General features: G+C 41.0%; 1 protein-coding gene and 1 long non-coding RNA gene across 3 annotated transcripts in view; one reads left to right on the forward strand and one right to left on the reverse strand.

The window, feature by feature from the left end:
• LOC120749788 (uncharacterized) overlaps positions 1 to 21,400 on the reverse strand; it is a 40,533-nt gene extending 19,133 nt beyond the window's left edge. Inside the window, exons 1-4 of one of the 2 annotated variants that reach the window (XR_005699783.2) lie at positions 21,069 to 21,400; positions 20,476 to 20,619; positions 19,351 to 19,916; positions 7,787 to 10,649 (exon numbers count right to left, since the gene is read on the reverse strand). This is a non-coding gene — a long non-coding RNA (uncharacterized LOC120749788). Of the gene's footprint in view, positions 1 to 7,786; positions 10,650 to 19,350; positions 19,917 to 20,475; positions 20,620 to 21,068 lie in introns of those variants that run through there. The other variant, XR_005699782.2, reaches the window with a different exon arrangement.
• SMIM28 (small integral membrane protein 28) lies at positions 2,784 to 10,718 on the forward strand. The gene is made up of 3 exons (XM_040057495.1): positions 2,784 to 2,802; positions 2,937 to 3,175; positions 9,496 to 10,718. The coding sequence occupies exons 2-3, from the start codon at positions 3,065 to 3,067 to the stop codon at positions 9,892 to 9,894; spliced, it is 510 nt and encodes a 169-aa protein (XP_039913429.1). The 5' UTR covers positions 2,784 to 2,802; positions 2,937 to 3,064; the 3' UTR covers positions 9,895 to 10,718.
• Positions 21,401 to 22,302: the final 902 nt, after the last annotated feature.

A 22,302-nucleotide genomic window follows, 5' to 3' on the forward strand; every position in this document is an offset into this window, starting at 1 on the left:
CACCACCTGTGGGGAGCAGCAAAAGAAACTAGGGGAAGAAAGTATGAAGAAACTTGAAAGGTTGTCTAAGGCACTGTGGATATTGTATTCCCTATCAATATTAGTGGCAATATAGCCCAGAATTACACTGCAAGCCTTGAACATCTCAGCAAATCAGAGATAAATAATTTATGACAGTTTGAGCTTCAAACTAAGGACAGTGGAGGCACTTGTTTTCTGCAGTGTCTCCCTCAGAAAGTCTTCTCTGCTATGACTTTGGAAGTGATAATACCAAAACTGCCTCAGTCAAAAACATCATGTTGTCATTGTTTCACAAACCTTTACCAAACTTTAATCAAAGTCCACTATTTTCTCCAGATTGTTTGACCAGGCAGCTTCTAGATCAAACTGTTTCAAAGAACAAAGCCAGTGGAAGAGAAGGGTAGTAGGACATTTTGTCCAAGTCAAGATCTAATGATCTCTGTACCCAACCCACATTTCAAAGTGGCAAGCCTGACATCTGGCCAAGGGCTTGGAATTAAGGATGAACCTATTTGCCCCAGCTTTCACATTACAGCATGCCCCAAGCTATGATGGTAGTTATGTACTCCATGTGAGAAGGAAAATTAAGTGTCTGTGAGCTCCACAGGGCTGGCAGAAATCTGCTACAGATTTGCCATCGCAAACCCAGTCTTGAATGCCCCTGTTTCAGTTCTGCACAAGAACAGATCTGCTCTACAAAGGCAGGGCAGCAAATGGGCACCTGACCCCTGGCAACAGAAAGAGGGTATCCCAATCACGCTCAATAATCATACTGCTGGGTCCACTGAAGATATAAAAAGCCAGAGGGACAATCATATATTATTCTAATTTACATTCTAATTACCTGCCTGACAAAAGGCACAGCATTTCCCCAGATTCCCATTCGGCCTCAACTCTACAAAGTTAAATCATTCTTATACATTTTCCAGAGGTCAAGTACTCAAAGCAGCACTTGACAAATCAGGTCAGTGGGTCTTAAAAGTGTACACCTTATTTTTCTTAGCTAAAATTCATCATCTAGAATCTAAGGATGCCAAACAGGTGTTTATACTGTAAGGAGACTTTTTTTTTTTAAATTCTCCTCATTTTCATGCACAGTCCCAAGGCAAATTTATAGCAAGCTTTTAAAATTAGCATTAATAATCTTAGGGGCTGCACTAAGACCCTAATTAAGATGGTATATGAAATGGTATATGAATATAATTTCTTGCTTGTGTGTGAGATTATAGATTTAAGCTACACAGTCTCAAGGCTCCTTAAGGAATTTATTTTCTTAACATTGGTTTGAGAAAGATGGTCGTTATTCTTGCTTTTATACAACGTGTTGAGACATCAGGAGAAATATTTGACTATTTTGACCTGTGACCTGTTAATCCATGTTTAGGACCTGGCTTCTCATTATAAATCACAGTGTAACTGCCCGAGGCCTGGTGGTTGGACACACTCAGTGCCTCTGAAAGTTCTTTCCAACAAGTGAGGCATTGAGGAGAGGAGGAGCCTTCTCACAAGCTTGCAAAGGCTTTGCTGAGGTGAGATTTCTAGCTTCACACAGGCCCACCTCAGCAGAAGCAGGAGTTCAGTTTCCAACAAATGATGCGGCTGCTTCAGCCCCCCATGCAATATTGTTGTTCCCTGTCCACTGCTCACCTGGCAAATTCAGTAACAAAATGGGATAGATTTATCAAAGTACCACCTCTCTTTCCCACAGCCGTGGTTCACCTGCAGGGTGAATCCTCCCTGCAAGCTGCAGACACGGGGAGCACAGCCAGTTTTGGAACAGGTTCTCCCAGGGTCCCCTCGTTGGAAACGGCGAGGGCTGGCACTGCTGACTGCCACTGTTGGAGCTGCATGAGTAGAGCCTGCCACTGCCAGCCAGGCCTGCACTTTTCTGGGAGCCATGAACTAAAAGAGGGGCTGATGAAAAAAAGTCCAAGCAAGAAATAAGCGCTTAACATTCTAACCCCAAGTTTCTATCATCAGTCCTAAACACAACTTTTTCTGGGATAGACAAGTGTTGAGACATCATAAAAAGCCACAGTTGCACAGTTGGAAGGAACATTTAGCAATGGCCTTTCCCTCTGCTCACAGCAAGGCAGCAAAAGACACTTCCAGCTTTACAGCACGAGTTGCAAGTTGAATCTAGATCTTTTACTACATTAAAGAGGCCTCCCTTCAGAAGTTACCACACATCAGTGAAATAAGTTTGTGTTGCCTTTTGTGGATAAACAAAGTTCTCACTGGAAACAATTGCCATTTAACAAGTATCCTAGAAAGCTGCTAACCTGATTTAACTAAACTGACAACTCCTTCTTACCAGAAGCAATCACACACTCCCACAGTGGCCAAAGCCTTCCTGGCAGAGCTCTCTCTCTGGATTTATCATTAACATCTACATCCTAACACTGCTAAATAATTCAGTACAGCATTTAGCCTTGTGTCCTTGCCTCTCTACTCAGAAATCACTCTCTTTTCTGTATGTTTCAGCACAGGGAACAAAAACCTGCCTGGATTGTGATTTCACCTCGTGCTGTGTAACTGAGGGGGGACCTTCACTTACCCTTTCACTCTCAACATAGAAGCATGGGTTTTATTTCTTTTATTTTGTTGGAAATAGTGTTTATTAGGTAACTAAATATAGAGTGTTATTTATCCACACAGAGTCATGACCATGTGGGCTCAGATTCACATGCAAATTCCCCTTTTAATAATCCTAATGCAGGGAGTGCTCCAATCAGAGCGCTATCAGCCCCAGCTCCCAGATACCTGATGCCAGCTTTGCTGGTAATGTAGGCCACTGAAGCAAATCCAGAGAGATTGAGTTGGAAGTGGAGAGAGGCTCTGAGATCTATTTGCTTGGCTTCCTGACGACGAGGGGGTGTCTAACTTCTTTTTTTTTTTTCTTTTCTGCTGTAAAGGGATATCATTTAAGAGGGATCATTAGCTGCGAGCAGCTCGGCTGGGTCAAGGCTGGGAGGCGGAGACGCAGTTGCAAGCAGCGAAGCAAGGTGGAGGCACGAAGGCAGAAGACCAGGTTAATGAAAGCATGAGGTGGCTCTTGGGCAGCAGCTCGAAAAATTTTGGACATGCGGATAGGGGAAACTATGACTGGCTAAACAGTGAACCAGGTGGGCCACTTCTGGAAACAGAGCTTCAGGTCTGTACCCCTCTGCTCATCCCTGTGGCATGTCCTTTGACTTTGCATGTGCGTGTATGTCTGTGTAATGCCTCAGTGTACCGTGCGGCGTAAATCCCTGGGTATTGGGACGTATCAAAGCAGTAGTGCTCAATTGCTTAGAGTCGGAGCATTTCTTATTGCTGCTAAGTCTTTTTAAACACATTTATGGAAGCAAAAAACATTAGATGGAAAAATTCTGCTGGGGTGGCAGGTGAGGAAGTTGAATTACTTCTTTTAAGCATAACGCACCCTTGATTTCCTTTCCGTTAAAGGCATGTTTACGCTTTGGATCTGGTCCCGTGAAGCCTTTCTGCAGATGTTGCGAGCCAGTAGCAGGCAGCAATGAACTCTTGTTCCCTAAGCTGTCCGCTGATTACTTCTGCGAGAGAGGATCATATGCAGACGAGTGGGGGGAGGGAAGTAGCCCCCAGAGATGAAAACACAGCCTGCTTTCTGCCTTTGTCTGGGATACAGAAAAAGAGCTTCTCTGATCAAAAATGATAATTTAAGGTTCTCGTACGTCCTCAGTAAATGTCCGAAGCGTGTTGCATTAGCAAATGAACTGGCCGCGCTACTCAGCTGATATACATAAAGTGTACTGTTGCAAAATAAATGGGGGTAGGAGTGTCTATGGTTGTCAAAACAGGACAAGTAGTATTTAAATGTCGCCACAATTTTAACAAAGTCTGCCTCACCGGTAACATTGCTAGAGTTAGAATAGCAATGGCAATGTCTTCGCACCTCGAGACTGCTTTTATCTGACCGTGAGAAACAAACAGCATCACTAGAGTCACATTCCAACAAGTATTTGAAAATTCTGTGTAAATCCAGGCTCACTCCTAAATTATATGTCATTACTAATGGATACAAAAAACACACACAAAAAAAGTTTTTCTATTTGCCAGAGTTACATGTTTTTGCTTTTTACAAGTAATAATGAATCCGCTTCAAGGAGCAGGATAGAGACTGGAAAAGAACCTATGAGGGGACCACACCCTAATGATTTCAAAGCAGACTTTGTTCCAAATCCACTTAAAACATTTCAGAAGTATTGGTTTCCTGATCCAGCTTCAAAAGATATTTGCATAAATATGGGCTATATTAACAAAAATCCTTTTAATGCTAAGTATGCTAGCAAATCATTAACAACATAATAAATCTTAGCACAACTCAATCACTTCAATGGGAATTTCAGTAAGCAAAATAAACTTTCATTTTTCTATCCTTAACAAAAGCTTTCCTTAATCTCATGTTTTGCCTTATGAGGTCATTCCCTCCCAAGGCAGGTACTCCCCCTCATTTGTCCAGACACATAGCTCATCTCCAAGCCCATTCCATCACTCATTGTGGATATACCACACAATGCAGTCACACTCTGCATTCCATTCCTTTACCAACAGGCACTAATAAAATCTCATCTTAACTGATATGGGTCACATAATCTGTAAGCTGGCAACTGTACATGCTCAGCATGTTAAAAAAACATGGGCAGATTACTAATGAAAGGCTTTACTACTTCCAGTATGTGCTCAGTGGCTGGGGGAAACTGACTCTCTGCTTCAGTCCCTACAAATATATAAACCAGAGGAGGAGAATAAACAACATCCAAACTATCCTACTAAGAATCAGTTCTGGGAAAACAGGGCTTTTTAGAAATAGGATTCCTTTTACTTCCATGCTCCTTTCTGTCTTTCTCTATTTTAAAAAGGATATTTTCCTATATTTATGTGTCTGTAACTTATTTCATGCTGGAAGTCAGATCCTTAATTTTTTTCACTGATAAACCTGACAATAGATGCTTGTGATGATGACACAGGCAGAGCACACTGATCGATGAAGCAACCTCAAACAAAACCAGTCAAATAATAATTCCGTCAGTCACTTCATATGTCTGGTGTGGAAACTTTCAGATGTAAAAGAGTAGAGGATTTTACCTTAAATATGTTCTGTGGTCATATTACTTTCAGTTAATGAAGATGCAGTTTGATTTCTAGAAAATTTTATTTTCCAGTTCTGGCAGATATGCCTGATGCCTATACACAGTTTTAGAGATTCAGCTGCAGAAGTTAGTTTTAGGTCAGTTTAGAACTAGTTTTAGTTTAGAATTTCAGATTTTTTTTGAGTGACCTTTGATTCATTGTATTAAAATTATTCCTATTTTTAGTGTAATTTTTTAAATGCCTATTAGATTTTTCAAGTCTTTATGTCAAGATTTTTCCAATATACTTCAGTAGCCCAGTCATTTCAGAAAAGGGCACAAAACCACAATAGAAAAAGAGGGACTAATACTGATCAATTGTCTCCTAATACATTTGATCTATTTATACAGAGATACATAAAAAAAGTTTTTGGAACTACATCTCAAAGTAAAATTAATCCATGTAATGTTTGGCAGAAGGCAGCATCAGAATGGATATATAACTCCCTGTTCAGGTTCAGGGCATCTGTAGGGCAGTATTATCTTATGAAAAACTATTTCAGCTCATATAGTAGACTAAATAGCCCACAAATTACTTCTGCCAGATAGGAAGGTCTTAATATCAGCTGTGTTTAAACAGTTATGAGCACCCTGAAACACAGACTGAGGAAAAACAGTCTTTACTGTCACCTGTTAGCATGCAGAAAAAGCATGAAGCTGGGTCAGGGGAGGTTTATGTTAGATATGAGGAAAAAAAATTTCACTCAGGGGGTGGTTGGGAACTGGAATAGGCTCCCCAGAGCAGTGGTCACAGCACCTAGCCTGACATAATACAAAAATCATTTGAACAATGCTCAAAGGTACATGGTGTGACTTTTAGGGTGTTCTGCACAGGGCCAGGAGTTGGGCTCAATGATCTTGATGAGACCCCTCTAACTCAGCATATTTTATAATTCTACAACATTGCCTAATTCTTAATCCTATCTGCTTCACATGCCACTAGTTTGCATATCACAGAAAAACACACTTGCTGTTCTTTCACAACTATACTAGTTGTGAAACAAGAGAACAAACTAAACAAGTTTACTGTGTCTTCTTTTGTACACATGACTGAATAGATAGCCACCAGGCACTGGTTATTGTGGTTATTTTGAAATAGGATAGGATAAAACAGGAGTAGTTCAGGTAGAAGGGGCTTGCAATGAAAATCTCGTCCAGCCACCTGACCACTTTAGGGAGTACAGGAGAATATGGGCTGCTTTGTAATAACCTATGCAATTTTTGTCCAGATCCCACAATGCAATAAAGTACTTGCAGGTTCAGGGCACTGCCTTTTCACCTTCAGAGACAGCAATACAGATGCTGAATTTCTGCAGACCTTACCCAAGGATCTCAAATCCCCAAGGCACTCAAAATGAGGCGTAACCACCGAGTAACCCACAAGAAACGCCTCACACACCTGATCTGTCTTGCCCCTTCCCTAGAGCATTTGGTATCAGAGACAGGAGTTCAGCTCCCCAGAGTATTTGCTTTACCACACAAGCAGGCAGTCCTCTCTCTTCCCCCAGTTTTCTGAATCAGTCACTGGAGTCATTTCTCATTCACTCTACACACCCTGTGGTACTGTGGAGTTCATCTCCTTCCCTAAGCAATCTATCACAATGCTGAGGAGGCACTTTGTGCACAATAATATAATCAAAAATTATATGTGCTGCAGAGCAAATTAAGGATTTCACAGATTTCAAAAACGCTGGCATTTATTCAGGCTTGAGAGCTTGTCTTTGCAACTTTAGAAGCAGTGATGTAGGTTACTCTTGGAGGGCCTTTAAACAAGAAGGGTTTTCAGGCCAGTAACCCACTGATACCCTAAGGTGTTCTTTTGTAGCTATTTTCACTGACTGTGGCCATCTGAGCTAGCTCATAATACAAACAGCTGTAGTCTTTCCTTTTTTTTTTACCATTAAATGTAAACGGTCCCTCCAACAATAATATATTTTGCACATTTCTCTTAATGGGGACCTCATTGCAAGGCCCAAGACCTCTGGGTTCCACTTTGGAGCAAAGGGTATTTCCCTGAGACCCAAGACCATTTGTTCATTCCTTCCATCAAGCTTAACCTTTCCTTCCCTTCTGAAATCAAGTATTTTTACGAGGCCATGTTTTACAGCCCTAACTCTTGTCTGTGCTTCCAGCAGCACATGAAGATACACTGTCCTTGGCCATTATTTAACACACAAATATAATTTCAGTGAAATTTATGGGCAAGTTGCACTGAGTCTAATGATAATTGGGGCTTTATATACCTTTTAATAACCTCCTGTAGGAAACACTGGCAATCTCACTCCCGGTCCTCACAAACCACCACAATACAACTCACAGATCCTAACACTTAACCTGGATGAAAGCCTGCTCCCTACAAATTAAACCCACAACTTAGACTTGGATTCTAAAAACAAGCTCTTCAGTGATCACGAATAATGCTGTCCATTATAAGGTCCACTCTTCTCAGTATTTACTGTAAGAGTATCAGTAATATATCAGTATCAGTGAGTCTGTGCATACATAGTGCACTGACATAATACTGAATGCTTTTTTCTCATTTTCACTTGAAATGTTTTATGCATCTCAGAAGACACACTAAAAAAGCATTAACAAACTTTAAAAAAATATCCCCTCATTTTTAAGAAATTATTTAATGTCCACACTGGAAGAATGGCCAGAACAAATTCTTCCAATTCGACTTTTTCCTGTCACTCATTGAATGGTGAGTTAAGACAACAGTTTGTACAGCCAGAAATGCCTTATTAAAAATTATCAACAAATATAAAATAGTTCTTTACTTTGCCTTTGTTTGTTTGTTTGTTTGTTGGGGGGGGGAGGGTAAAATAGCTTAATAACTAATCTGCAAAGGTTTCAGTGTATTTTAAAATTAATTTCATGTATTTAGTTTCAGACCCACAATATCTTGGGGGAAAAAAATAGAAAAACAGTAATCTTCCCTATATTATTTCTTTGGATTCAATGCCTATTTACTTTATTTTTCTTAGGCATGACCACATAATAATAATAATTTCATAATATGATGACAAAGCGAAGAGGTTACAAATGCCTGGTAGATAATCAGTGGAACACAGATTACAGTGTGATTTTGTAGCTAGAAGAATGACTGCAATTCCTGGAAGAATAAGAACAGAAAGGTTTTGTAGACTAAGAAGGAGACACTGGAGTTACTGTCCCCTTCACAAATCCATTGCTGCAAATGGCCAGTTTACATCCCTGCTTCCAAACCCTTTGAGGAAAGAATCACTCGAGTTCTCCTAGCACCTTCACTCAAAATAAAGGAAATCTGATCCACTGACCTCTTTAGTCTCACCACGCAAATGTGCCACCTCATAGCATTTGTCAAGAACTTACAGAAGGGAATGACTTGATAAACAGCATTATAGGGTTTGGGTTTTCCTTCTGCCCTGGACTAGACTCTGAATGAGACACAATTATTAGAAGATGGAGTCAGACTGGAAACAAGATATGCTAAAATTTAAAACTAAAGCTATACAACACAAGAGCACAAATGGCTTTGTTGGTTTTTCTCATAGCTTATAACTCTGGTTAACATTACATCACATTTCAAAAGCCATGGAACAGAGGTCTTTCGTGCTACATTTTGCAACAAGGCTGACACAGCAGTCACAACTGTTGTTTCTCTTACACCAGAAGTTCATTTTTCATAGTTCTAAACAGGGAAAAATGATTCTGGGATTGCTGGTAAAACAAGCTCAAGAGGTCCAGTCCAAGCTGTCCTGTCCAATAAAAACACCACGTTATATTTGGAACTGGCCCATGAGGTTAGAACAACCCAAAGACCAAGTATTGTAGGCAATGGACCCTGTTTGCAAGGGCTACTTGTCGTAATACTTGTTCTTTACACAATTTTCCAAAAACAAAGAAACAGCAGCGGATGGTGTATCACCAGCCTTATTCATCTGCATTTCAATGTTCTCCCAAATTTTAAAAGCTTGACCAATCTCCCTCAAAGTTGACTGGTCCGCCATAATCCAAGGTAATAAAATGTCATACAAAATAGCATACACTGCCAGGCTGTTGGGGTTTTTTCCCTATTGGAGACAGGGTTTTCTAAAAACTCAATACTCTTTGCAACTTCTCTGGAGTTTTTTGTCTCTGGCTGTGATTTGCTTTAATTGATCAGTAAATAGAATTTATGAGTCTGCAAAACATACTGCTTGAATGACACTAGTGCAGAGAGAATGAAATTTGGAAGAGCAACTGCTATGTCATAAGGTAGAGATGGGGAATGTGGTTTTGCTCTCTGATTAAGAGATCTCTTGGAATCCAACATCCTTCCTGTTTGCTTTGGTTGCAGAGCAGACAACAGACAAGTTCAACCAAAGACGACATAGAACCATTTCTGTGTATCATATTGCCTGCCACCATGATGCTCTTCCTGGCATTCCTGCTGCTCTTCCTGTACCGCCGTTGCCAGCGCCCCCCTCAGCAGGGGCAGATCTTCAGCATCGACCTTCCTGAGGCCCTGCCTGAGCACGATGTATCCCATTTCCTTTCTGCACTGCCCTGGAGCAGTGAACAGAGCTTCCACTACTCCACGCTGCTTCCTGATGCCACATTCCTCTCTCTGTGTTTGCCTCCGTCATATGAGGAGGCCACCATGAAGAATTCCATGGAAGAGGCTCACGCTGAGCTCTCTCCAGACCCAGTGCCTCCTTACGAAGAGAGCACGCTGCAGACCAGCAGCACCAAATAAACTTCCTACGGAAGCACCTTAGCCAAAGCATGCAGCACAAAGGTAGAACTATGCTATGGCCTTTAAAATTTGTGAAAATATTCCAGATGAGGCACAAAACCAATGAAATTATGAAAGAAAAAACTTGAAGTAACAGGGAGTGCGTCTCTTCACCTCGTCCAAGGATTTTCTACCTTCCACTTGTGGCAAGTGTACACCTGGTGTAGCACCAAATCCAATCCAGACTGGTAACGTGGGGATTCAAGTTAACAAACGTGTCATGCAAGGATTAAACTTCAGGAAAGCTGGGAAGTTCTTCCTCTGTAATCCCTCAGCTACAACAAAACATCAATTACGCTACAGATTCAGCAATCACAAAAAAGGGCTTTTAGGACATACATATTTCAGTTTGGGTTTTTTTCTATTTTGTGCATTTATAGTTAAATGAGTTTTTGACAAGCTGTGTCAGTCTGTGTGCATTTGCATCACATCATTCTGCAGTGCTCTGGAATGATCACAACAGCTCTCAGGAAAGCAAATAAATATATAACCTTTACAAAGTTTCCAGTAACTGTCCCCAAAAGTTCAGCTGTGCACTGTGGATAAAGGCTGTCTTTTCTCACAGTTGAACAATGAAGACAACCAGAGAAGACCTGATTGCTCTGGGTGAGGAAGACTCCATGCAAAAGCACATTCACTCTGTTGCTGTAAGCTGCTTTGCCAAGGTCTGCAAGGTTCCAACATTCCAGACTACTCGGATGACTTCTTTTCCAAGTCTAAAACAATAAACCATGTGACTTACTTGGTGCAGTATGTAAAGGATATAGGGAAAAATTAATAAAATCAAGTGCACCCAAAAATCCCTGGTCTGTATTTCAAAAGAGCATTAGAATCCCTTCCCCTTCACCACCAGGGCAGGGTGAGGCTAATTCAATTTTGTTGGTGGCAGTGGTTCAGAGGGTTTGCATATTCATACGCTTTCAGAAAATGATGTATGTTATCTTTAATTCTTTCTTACAGGATAGCATTTTCACTAAGTTGATAGATGCTCTTGTTACTAAATGTGGTTACTACAGATCCTGACAGCCTCAAAAGTTATGTTTGCAAGCCACAGAACAAATGCAGTGTCGTGGAATAGCTGACACCTGCAAGGAAGAAACTGTCGTAGCAGCTTGTGCAGTCTTGGTGTAACTTACAAACCCAAAGGCTTGCACTTGGTGATTTCAGCAACTGTCAATAACAGCCAGTCCTGCTTTACAAACTTAGCACATTCTTTAAAAAAAACAAACAAAACCAACAACACAATAATGGAAGAAAAAATCCTCACTGTACTGCAGAAGAAGGGCACTTTAGAGCTGCAAAGTGGTTGAATTCTGTGTTATGTCAACAGTGACACAATCACAGTAACCAAATAGTCCATATCAAAACTGATGTTCCCACTCATACATTTCTCTTACAACAAGGCTTATTTATTTAGAAAAAAGGGTTATTTTCTTGAACTACAAATTTGAGTAGTAGTACATCTTTTTCTAATGTTCCATTTGGGTCATCAAACAGAAGCAGCAAATATTTTGGAAAACTCCAGATTCAATCAACCTTTTTTCTTTTCAGGCCATATGTGGGAACAGTTCCTGGTATTTGCTGACGTGTTTGAAAGCACCATATTCTACTGCCTCCTCACATTTTCTTTACTTTTCATTTGGTATGTGCAGTTGTTTCTAAGGAAAGCTGGAAAAATACAGGAGCCCCAAACAACATACCTAATCGGAAAGGTAAAAAGGTTTGAAGTTCAAAGATAAACTGCTTTTGCCTCTGGTGTTTGCATATTCCACTAACTTCAGCGGAATTGCATGGATATGCTTGAAAACTCAGACATTGTCATATCAAGTTGAGTATATCTTGCCTTAAGAGATCTGCTGTGTTCTGAAATGAGTTACACTGTTCTTCAGCGTGATCTCTTGTTTACCCTTAACTTGTGTAGAGCCTGATACTCAGCCTCTGGGCTCATCATTCTAAACTGCTCTCCAGTTATCTTAGTTACAGTCGAGAAAAATTTTGACTGGTATTTCTTGTGACCGAGACTGATATACTTCTATAGCTAGCTGAGAATTGCTATTCTCTACAAGAATATAGGTAGTGATTGTGTCTCACAAAGTATTTATTGGACATCTCTCAAATCCCGCTTTAGACAAATAGCTCCTGATTCTTATCATTGCTAAAGACAACTAAAACTAGACACTTGCTCAAATCCATATAATCCATATTAACAGAAACACTGCCATAACTTAAATTCTTCTTTCTAGTAAACTGCTTTTTATTCCATCTGGAATTGGTATCCCTTATCTCATTCCACCACAGATTTGACTAGTATTGTATGTTAACTCTCCCTAATACGTTTCAACATAACCGGCACGTCAACTCTTAAATCTCCACCCCAAAGAGAAGGCCTACCAAAAAAACAGACTATGTCTGTCATGCAAACATGAAATCAGATCTCCATTGCCTAGAAGCTGCCTCTGATCCCTTTCAGACTGTGGTGACACACATCTCCGTGGCAGCCACGGTGTTGCTGATAATGTTACTGGTTGTGGAGCAGCTATCAGGGCCTCTGGGCAAACACCTGATGCATCAAAGCAGAGAGCGCATGCCCTGAAAGGAACTTGTGCCTGGCAATAATAGCAACTCTAAGTGCAATGGGAAGACCTTTCATTGTTTTAGTGGCAGTAATCTGAAGGGTGAAGTTTTAGAGCCCCCCACCTAAAAGAAAAATGTTGGAATTGGGACCAAAACCAAAAAGACCGAGGAGGGACATCAAGGTGTCAATTACATAAAAGGTAACTGCAAACAAAGTAAAATAAGGGCTCCTCATGCCTGCACCAATCTGAGCTGGTGATTTTAAACTGAAGCAAGATTAAATCAGAAAAGAAATCTCTAAAAGTGAAATGTAGTCGGAAAGTGCAGTGAAGTAGTGGCAGCACCATCTCTGGACACATTGAGAAAGTAGATTAACGTCTGTCCAGAATGATTAAGGCTCCTGGCTGGAGTAGAGAATGGATTAGATGTCTTCTCTGTGTCCTTTCCTCTTCCTATGCCCTAAAGTTACATCAAAATAAGTTTTGTTCCTTGTTTCCAAACTATGTGAAATCAGATGGCTGTTTCTTTGAAAATTTCATATTATGAGATTTCGTGTGCATCCAGAAATCACTGTAATATTGGCATTGTCCTTTATAGACACAAGATTATTTTTCTTTTTTTGTTTAAATCTTATGTCTGCTAGTACACATAGAAATTATGAACTCACCGGATGTAAAGGGTAATTGTAATTCATTTTTCTATTACAAAAATACTAAGGAACCACAATGAGATTAATTATGCACACACTACCCCTTGTTTATATTTTGTAGGAAACTATGGAACAATACAGGCCATTTCATTAAGGGGGCTTCACGAGCTTAGAGGGCAATCTCTGCGCTTGTCTACCCGGTGAGAGCTGCCAGAGTCCCTCACTGACATGGGTCCACTGCTCTGCAGACCAACACGAACACACACCTTGCACACTCTTGATCAAATGACATTTAATGGAAAACAACACAGGTAATTTATACAAAACAGTTCTAGATAACCACTGAAAGTATTCAGCACGCATCTCCAATAATGCCGCAGTAGTTTCTTTTTAATAGAACATCCTGCCTGTCTCCTCTCACCAAGGGATGAAATGATGACACAGCTCTTTGCAACCACTGTGGGATCTCAGAAACTAACATCTTAGATAAAACTGATGCATGCTTCTGCATAGATTGAGCATCTGGCACCTGATCTTTGCTGAACTTAAAACTAACTCATGACTCATTGGTTTGTACTCGCCAATGATAAAATATGCTTTTCAAAACAGAATAGCTACTGCTTGGCCTTGTGAAGGAACCTTTGGTCTAGGAAAGGCAGAATAAGCATTTCAGTGCATACATTTCACTTCAAAGAGATCCCTACCTTTGACAAGAATCTTGACTAGAAATTTAGAAACCCAATTGAAGTGGAAAACACTTGGAAAAAAATAACAACAAGCAAACCCCGACAGTATATCTTTATGATGGTTCAATAACATCACAGTGGTCAAGAAAGAACTGCTCCCAAAATAAAACTCTCCACTTAATCCATGCCCTAAAGGATTTTACTTGGGTTCTTATGGCAGCAAAGCCTCCAAATGCAGAAACATTTTTGCTAGTACAAACTCCACTGGCATGAACTATATATGCTCCAGTAGTGAAAACTCTTACAAATGTAGGTTTTATCAGTAGGAGAAAGTGAGTGGGCAGTCTTATTCTGGTGAGGAAAGCAATTTTATTTGGGTGCAGGTTGTTTTTTGTTGTTATTGTTGTTTTTTGTTGGGTTTTTTTACAAATTATCAAGAACAAACATTGCACAAAAACATCAGATAAGGATGAGCTAAATGCTGATGACAAATAAATTATTCACAGACTCCTCTCTCAAAAACTGTCATAAGTGAAACAGCTATGAATTTTTAATAATGAGATGTCTTAATTTCAGTCTGTTAGTAAATAATCATGTCATGTTGTGACTTCCATTAGAAAGGAGTCCTATTCATCACTTGGATAATGAGGTGCACAACAGGAAAGGCACGTGAGGGTGGAGCCTAAGGAAGGTGTCCTCTGTAGTAAAGACAACCTGCCGTTCTCAGTGGTATGGCTAGCAAGGCTGGGCACAGCTAATAAATCAGTGCTGCAGACACATGGGCATTGATGAAGACAGCAAAACCTCATTGAAGACTCTTGGATACGTGACTAGGTTGACAGCAGTGTAAATGTACGTTTGCACTTTCAGAAGCTTTTCATTAAAAAGGTAAAAACATGCCAACATCTTTCATGTTTGTTGAGGGTATGAAAGAATCAAACTTGTCTGTGATTTTGGCTCCGTCAGTAGTTTTACTTCTGATTATTCACAGGAATATCATGTCTATGAGAGCTTATTGTCAGAAATGAAGTTTAAGGAAGAAGCAGCAATCAAAACTGTACTCAGTACTCAGAATTTAATAGAAACAAATCATAGAATCATTGAGGTTGGAAGAGGCCTCTAAGATCATCAAGTCCAACTTTTAGCCCAGCATTGCCATGTTCACTGCTAAACCATGTAAATGACACATCTACTTATTTTTTGACCGCTTCCAGGGATGGTGACACCGCCACTTTCCTGGACAGCCTGTTTCAATGCTTAATAACTTTTTCGGGAATAATTTTTTCCTAATATCCAATTTAAACCTTCCCTGGCGCAATTTTTCCTTTCTTCTTGTCATTTTTCACCTGGGAGAAGAGGCCAACCCCTACCTCACTACAAACATTCTTTCAAACAAGTTGTGCCATTAATATAATGTCATCTTATCCAGCCCCTTCTATATTACTTTGTCCCTACAATGTCAGATGTCAGCATTATTTTATTCTTGAAATCTTACCTTAGAACTTTTCAGACATTTCCATCTGTGACAAAAATATATATTCAAAGCAAGAGAGCATGGATAGGCAATCTTCTCCAGTCATGTCAAGCACCTTCATAGGTCTATCTTTTTTTTTATAGTGTTTTGGCTTCTTGCTTTGTTGTTTTTTGTTTTTTTTTTCCCCCAGGTCAAACTAAGAGAACTGAATGCATGGTGGGTTTTTTTTAGTTCTTTGAATACTAATGAACTGAATTCCCTTAGTGGCCTTCCAAGCACAAAGGACAGGAAGCAAAGCCATACTCTTCCTGCTCTACCCCATCAAGCATCTTAAAGGGAAAGGAATGTGAAAAAGGTCACAAATCAGGATGAAAAAGGTAAGAGAAATGCTCATCCAGAAATAAGCCTCTCATAAAATCGCTGCCTCATCCCTGAATTCCTATTTTTCCACTTCTTTCTCCTTTGTCTTAATTTTAATTTTCTGCCAACTATATAAAAGACAACACAGAAAGGAAAATTACCTCCACAGACTGACCTGCAGCTGTAGAGAGCAAAACTAAGTGTCATGTTGTACTAGTCACCTGGAATACCTATTTGTGATTATAAAATGCTTTGCACAAAGTCAGTTTCCACTACAGGTAAACTCAACAAATTCAAGCACGTTTCTACAAACACATTTCTCTGCTTGTATACCAACAACATGCCAAATTATTTAAACAGCACCATTAAAAACTCAGTATGTGTTTCAATTCTGTGCCACTTTTTCTCTTTTTCTTCCAGTTTGGAAAACTCACAGTTGACAATGTTCTCAGATGTTATTATGGCCTAAAATTCTTCAGAAAGACTGTACACCTATGTTTTTAAAAAAGAAAATACAAACTTGATGGGAATTAGCTTGTTTATAAACTCTATCTTCAACTAACACTCACCCCTTTTTCACTTCTGTTAATGATGCAGACCCTAAATATTCCTCTAAAAGACTGATTCTAGTGGTTTCTACAGGAAAACATTGTGGTCATCAGGAACTAAAAAATGCTGCAGTCATGCAATGAAAGGAAAAAATAGCAGCTCCATTAGCACAACATTTCAGTATTTGGCTGCATCAGGAAGATCAAAGCAAACAGAGCACATTAGTCTGGAGAGAGAAGAAGCCATGTAAGTACAGTCCTGTCTAGCACAATTCTGAGACTTTCACAGTGGTTCTTTTCCACAGCATTACCAGCAATCATCACCTGGAGAAAAAGCACAGTGCTACACGACAGAGGAGCATGGCATCCTTGATGCATGACTGGTGACACCTGAGGTGTTGGCATCAGTGGGCCCAGTGGTGCCATGCTCCACCATGAGGTCCTGCACCTCTCCAGCAGCCCCAGTCCTGCCACTCCCACCTGTAAGAAGGAAAGGCTGCATGGTCTCAACCTGCCCAGTAAGATCTCTACTGGAAACAGAATAAAATAATCAAGTTTTAGACCCTTAGAGCATATTTTTATTACAAAAGTAGCAAGTTAATACGCTGGTAACATCTAGATCTGTGTGCCAGTTATTACAGCAGACTCTATAAAACAGACACAAAGTAAATTCTCCTTTACCTAAAAACATGACCCAACATAAACTGAAGCACAAGGAAAAGAACTACTGTTTGATATTGCATTTTATACTTAGCAGATCATCCTGTAAATAAAAGGGCTTATTTTCTAATCCATTATTCTTTATCTAGCTTATGCATATCTTATTTTAAATAAGGTAAATAGATATTGTGGGGATGGCAGGCAAGGTCAATTATAAGCATGAAGCATGCCCAGATACCATATCTGAGAGCCCCACACGAACATCTCTCTCTTTAGCTAACATCACTTCAAAAAAAATTATCACCTCCCATATATTTTCACAGTTATCTGGACTCCTTTCAAATGCCCACTCCAGCCACCAACTAACCACAACAGTTGTTGGAGGCAGTTATGACTTTGGTTTGTCCAGTTTTATTTATTAACAGATCTTCGGTTTTAGCTGGGACTGAGTGCCAGGAAATATTTACACTACATGCATTAAGTTCTAATAAACACCATTTTCTACTTTTGTTAGAAGACAAAGAATATTTCCAGAATGGCTTGCATTTAGAGCAATTATACTGATTTTTAAAGAGCTGAAAAGAAATTTTCATGATAATGACGACCTGCTTCCCCGACCCAAGTTATGCTGGGCACCGCTCCCAACCAGAAGAGGGGAGCTTGGCAAAGCCTTCTCTCCATTAGGTAGCTTGCCATCATGTTTAACAGATAACAAGATTAAATTCCCAATTTTTCCAGGACTCAGCTTGTTTAGTGAAACTGGACACCACCACATCCAACAGCTACTCTGAGGGAGGTTGGATTTCACTGCTGATGGGCCTTAGAGATTTTCCAGCAGCTCCTGTTCAAGTGGTCCCTTGTCCTCAGTGCTGTACCAGCCCTTTTTAAAGTTGCATGCTTTTATTTAGTACTTCTCATAAATTACAATAGTACCCAACAACACAGACTACTCCAACAGGTACTTTTCCAGCTAACACTGTTTTGAACCGTAAATTTTGACAAAATATTTATTATCCTTAATCCTAGTCATTAGCTCCCAACAGCCTCCTTCCCAGTTTGTGACAGCCACACAGCAAAGGTCCCTTTCTGCTGGTGCCTGCCCAAAGCAGCAAAACAGCTGCCAATGGCCAAATAATGACTGGCTCCTTGGGCTGGCTGGGATCAACTGCCCTGAATGGCACCAGGGCTTCCAATGGAGGCTGTCAGGAGATGTTTCTCTGCACCCTCCAAGTTTCTGGAAATGAGAGGGTACTGCCAAAGCCACCCAGGAGCACCAGGGGTACAATGCAGTAGTGCTGGACCAAGTGGCAGCTTCATCCAGAGACCCCAGTGATAGTTCAACAGCTCTGTATCAAACCATTAAGTGTCTGACAAATCAGCACAGTTATAAATATTTAATACCAGATACTCTGCTCAGAGTAGATCAGCACTTACTCATTTTTGTCTCAGTTCTTTCCCTAGGCACCCTGCACAGAGGAGACAGATGGCCTCCAGGCCCCATCAGTGTTTGCTCCTGTGTCCCCTACCTGCACACCTTCCTCAAGGGCTGTCTGTGACTGGCAGATACCCTGACAAGGTAACAGCCTGAGCAGGTACAAGGCCTTATAGATGGCAAAAGGTGAGTTAAGTATACATAGGAGGATCAGGAGTGCTTTTTCCAGCACCAAGGGACAAGCCTGGACATCCCATCAGTTTCCTAGAAAGGGTCACCCAGTAACTGCTGAATTATGAAGGCTGCTGCACAGCCACAAGGATCCATCAGCACAGATTATCTTAATTCACTAAACATAAAACTGCAGCAAACCAGAAGGAGATTTACCGTTCTGGTTTTAGAGCCTTGCAGAGAGAGGTAATTGGCAAACATAACATCTACTGCTGCCAAGTTTTAACCCACTGCTTCCATACATCTGCCAGTCAGGGCACCCTTAATCCAGCTGCTGGTTCAATCAAGGGCACAGAAGCTAATGGGTAGTAGCAGTCCTTACTGTCCTTAAGCTGTCAGCTTAAGGACAAGAATGAAAAGCAAAGGATTTAAAGTCACACCCTGCTCACCAGAAATGTTTTACACAGCTCCTTCTACTTTCCAATTTCTCCCTCTTGAAGAGGCCTGGAAGTTTTGTATCCTCTGGTTCCACTACTCACACCACTTGGAAAACGGTAAATTTCAGATTAAATACAATTTTTATCAAAGAATAATAATAAAAAAAGACAATTTCTATACTGTTTAAGGCAACTTAAACTTACTTGATTACTACCATTTTGAGAGAATGTCAATAGCTGTATTCTATTCTGTACACGGGCTTTCTTCAGCTTTGATATAGGCCCCTGAACAACAAATTTTTCCTGATAAGGTATTGTGAAGGCAAGAATACTTCTAACAGAGGGAATTACCTCTGTTCTAGGTCGCAGTCACAACAGCATCAATAAATCTTGTAACTCAACAAATTTAAAAGAATTTAAAAGTACCTGTAGCAAACAGTGTTGATAAGCCATGGGAAAACAAGATACAGCATCACAAATATCTTCAACTGCACCTGCCTCTTTCATCCCGCTTTTCTAAGCCCCCTCCCAAACCAACTTTAATTTGTAATCAGATTTCACCTGTGGCTTGTTTCCTGCAGAGCAGTCAAGTGGTTCTCAGGACTTAAATGAGCCTTAAGCCATCGTTATGCAACTAAAAGACAACTTTCTTGGATAGTCTGGCTAGTTTCAATTAGGCGCTAGTGCTGCTCCAGACTTTGACTTGCATGCTGCAGCCTGGCCAAGTCTTCCCAATCCCACGGGGAGCTGTGGTCTTTTCTTGTGCCCATCTGTGACTAAACGTAATCCTCTTCAGTTCTCAGTGAGGAGAAAACAACAGAGTTGGATGAAGACCACTTAGGGACAGGAACATTTGTTTTGTCCGGCCTGCAAAGTGCGCGGCCCACAGCGCGCTGCCCCCATTCCTAAGGGGCTTGCTACAAAGCGGCGTTCAGGATTAGCAGTGATCCTTCAGGAGTACTTCCTCGGGTCACGAGGAGCCTGCCACGTAGCTGAGGAAAAGAGTGTGCTGGGTAGCAAGGTTTCCTCAGAACACCAGTCTAATGTAATGTGATTATGCTGCATGGGACCTGAGTCTGTTCTCCTAACAACTTTTCCACCCTGTTACGGCCTCTCTGTGAAATCTGTATGAAATCAGGAAATTTCAGAAAGCACAAAGTTTCTTTCAGTTTCATGGAAACTCGAATTTCAATGAAAGTGATAACAGCAGTGACCTCATTATGGGAAGGACTGTAGTATTCATCTCTTGGAGGTCACTCAGAAAACCCACGTAGAAGAAAGGCTCCATAAATATGGTGAAAATGTTATTGTAGTGGACCCTCTGCGATGCAGCGAAGAATCCAACAAGTCAAGGTACAGAAAAGCTGGTGTTTGTACTTTGTTGCCCTCAGAACTACAGCAGAACAATGAAGTTATATTAGATTTATTTGCAGAATTAAATGAGCAAATGCAGACTTTGAACAAGCCACCGAGACAGATGCTTTCTTGAACTCCATGCTCTTTAGCTAATCTGCCCATGTTTCTATGTGCCATTGAGCTGTTTTTACTCACCTGATCTTCTGAAGGAATGACAATATTGATGGTGCCCCAGTGAGCCTGGTGCACATCCAGTCGGCATCCACCTTTGCAGCCTTCTCTTAATGCCCCTCAAACACCAGAATAATGGCATTAATCCCTTGCAATGGGATATCTTTGCTGAAGAAAGAGGAGAAACGTGTGGGTCTGCCAGGTGTGGGATAATTTGTGTGGTGCTGTCAAATGGTTTGTGTCCCTATAATCCAAAGGTAATCTCCAGAATAATAAACTTAGATAAAGTACCTACTTTCCTGCATTAGGGAAGTAATTTTTCATTTTTATCAACTAAATCATGTGCTGCCTAGAGTCAAAACGTGGTCTGAATTAGCCTGTAGTACAGCAATAGTCATTACCTTCCCACAATAGGCATTCACTGGAGTAATTCTCACACAAAGACTTCACGTTTTTTTTTTAATCTGACCAAGGCCACAATATATGTAGATTGTGTCTCATCAGATTACATATTACTTTCTATTATCACATATTTTCCCTGCCTGGTTGTGTGAGTCAGCACAGGCAGGACACGGGAACAACCATAAAAGCACAAAGATGACTTTTATTTCCCTTACCTCACCGACCAGGGGATCCCCAAAGCAGCACCCAGGCAGAAGCACACAGGTGGGACACAGGCACCACAGATCCATGCAAGGGGATCACCAAGCCTGCTGTTCTTGCCTGTTTATCAGGGATTCACACAGGTATTTTACCATTGTGCTTTGATCTTTCCTGAAGCAGAGCAAGAATCTCAAGCATGTGTGATAGGGTGCCTCTAAGTCTCTCACAGGCTTATGTTATCTAAACACAGATGTTCTACTTGTCAAACACACAAGGCTAAACAACAATTAGTATGATGTATGTGTTTTTCTACACCCCAGCTGCAAGTCACTTCAGCGTGCTTGAAATCCTCCTCACCAGTCTTCTGCTATTATCCCACATTTGTTGTTCACATTACAATAAAAACATTGTGCCAGCAGGAGTTAGGGAGGGGAGGGAAAAACTTGAGCAGTTTGCAAATGTGAAGGAAACAAACTGAATTCCACATTCCAGTATCTTCTCAGAGTCACAGACTGCTAAAAAGCGGAAGTGAAGGCTACCAGATAAAACTTAAGATTAATATCCAGTGTTCCAAATTAGGCCCTATTTGATGGAATTCTGCTTCTCAGGTAGAGTCCCTCAGAACATCAGGCTCTTCAAAGAAATGCAAATCAAGATGTGCAGCCAGTTACCTTACCAATTTGTCTTGCCAGTCTGTTCATTGAAAAGTTGTTAAATATTCACTGTCCTCTGTCCTAAGGGCCACCTCACTTCACAGGCATTTAGGAAACCCAAACGTTTGCAGGTGAGGAGAGCCCAGTAAAATAGACTTGGGCAAATCTTGCACTGTGGGCACAAATCACATCTTGATGTTGGGTGCTGAGCACAGAGACACCTCCCTCACCACGAGTGGACACCACGAGAGCCTGCCTGTACTGTTACTGCTGGAGTGGGGCCGTAGCTGTCTGCGGGCTTTCACAGCTGCAAGGAGGAGCTGGAGTGGCTGAGGACACAGAGCTGAGCCTCTTGTTTGTGAAATGGGAGCTGGGTGTGAAATGGGACACTGAGCAAGAGCTTGGAGGTCAGCGTCAGTCTCTGGAGCTCTGCTGGTGCAGAGTGAAGAGGTGGCATCTGGGGCTGGGGTGAAGGGAAGCAGGCATGCCAAGAGGCAGGTCAAAGGTTTGGCAGTCACATTAGAAAAGGTGAGAGTAGGAAACTCCTCTCTGGATCCAGAGTTTGGCAAAAAGTTCTTGGCTGGCTGTGCCAACT

The sequence above is a fragment of the Hirundo rustica genome, chromosome 3, assembly GCF_015227805.2.
Source record: "Hirundo rustica isolate bHirRus1 chromosome 3, bHirRus1.pri.v3, whole genome shotgun sequence".
NCBI classification, from domain to species: Eukaryota; Metazoa; Chordata; class Aves; order Passeriformes; family Hirundinidae; genus Hirundo; species Hirundo rustica.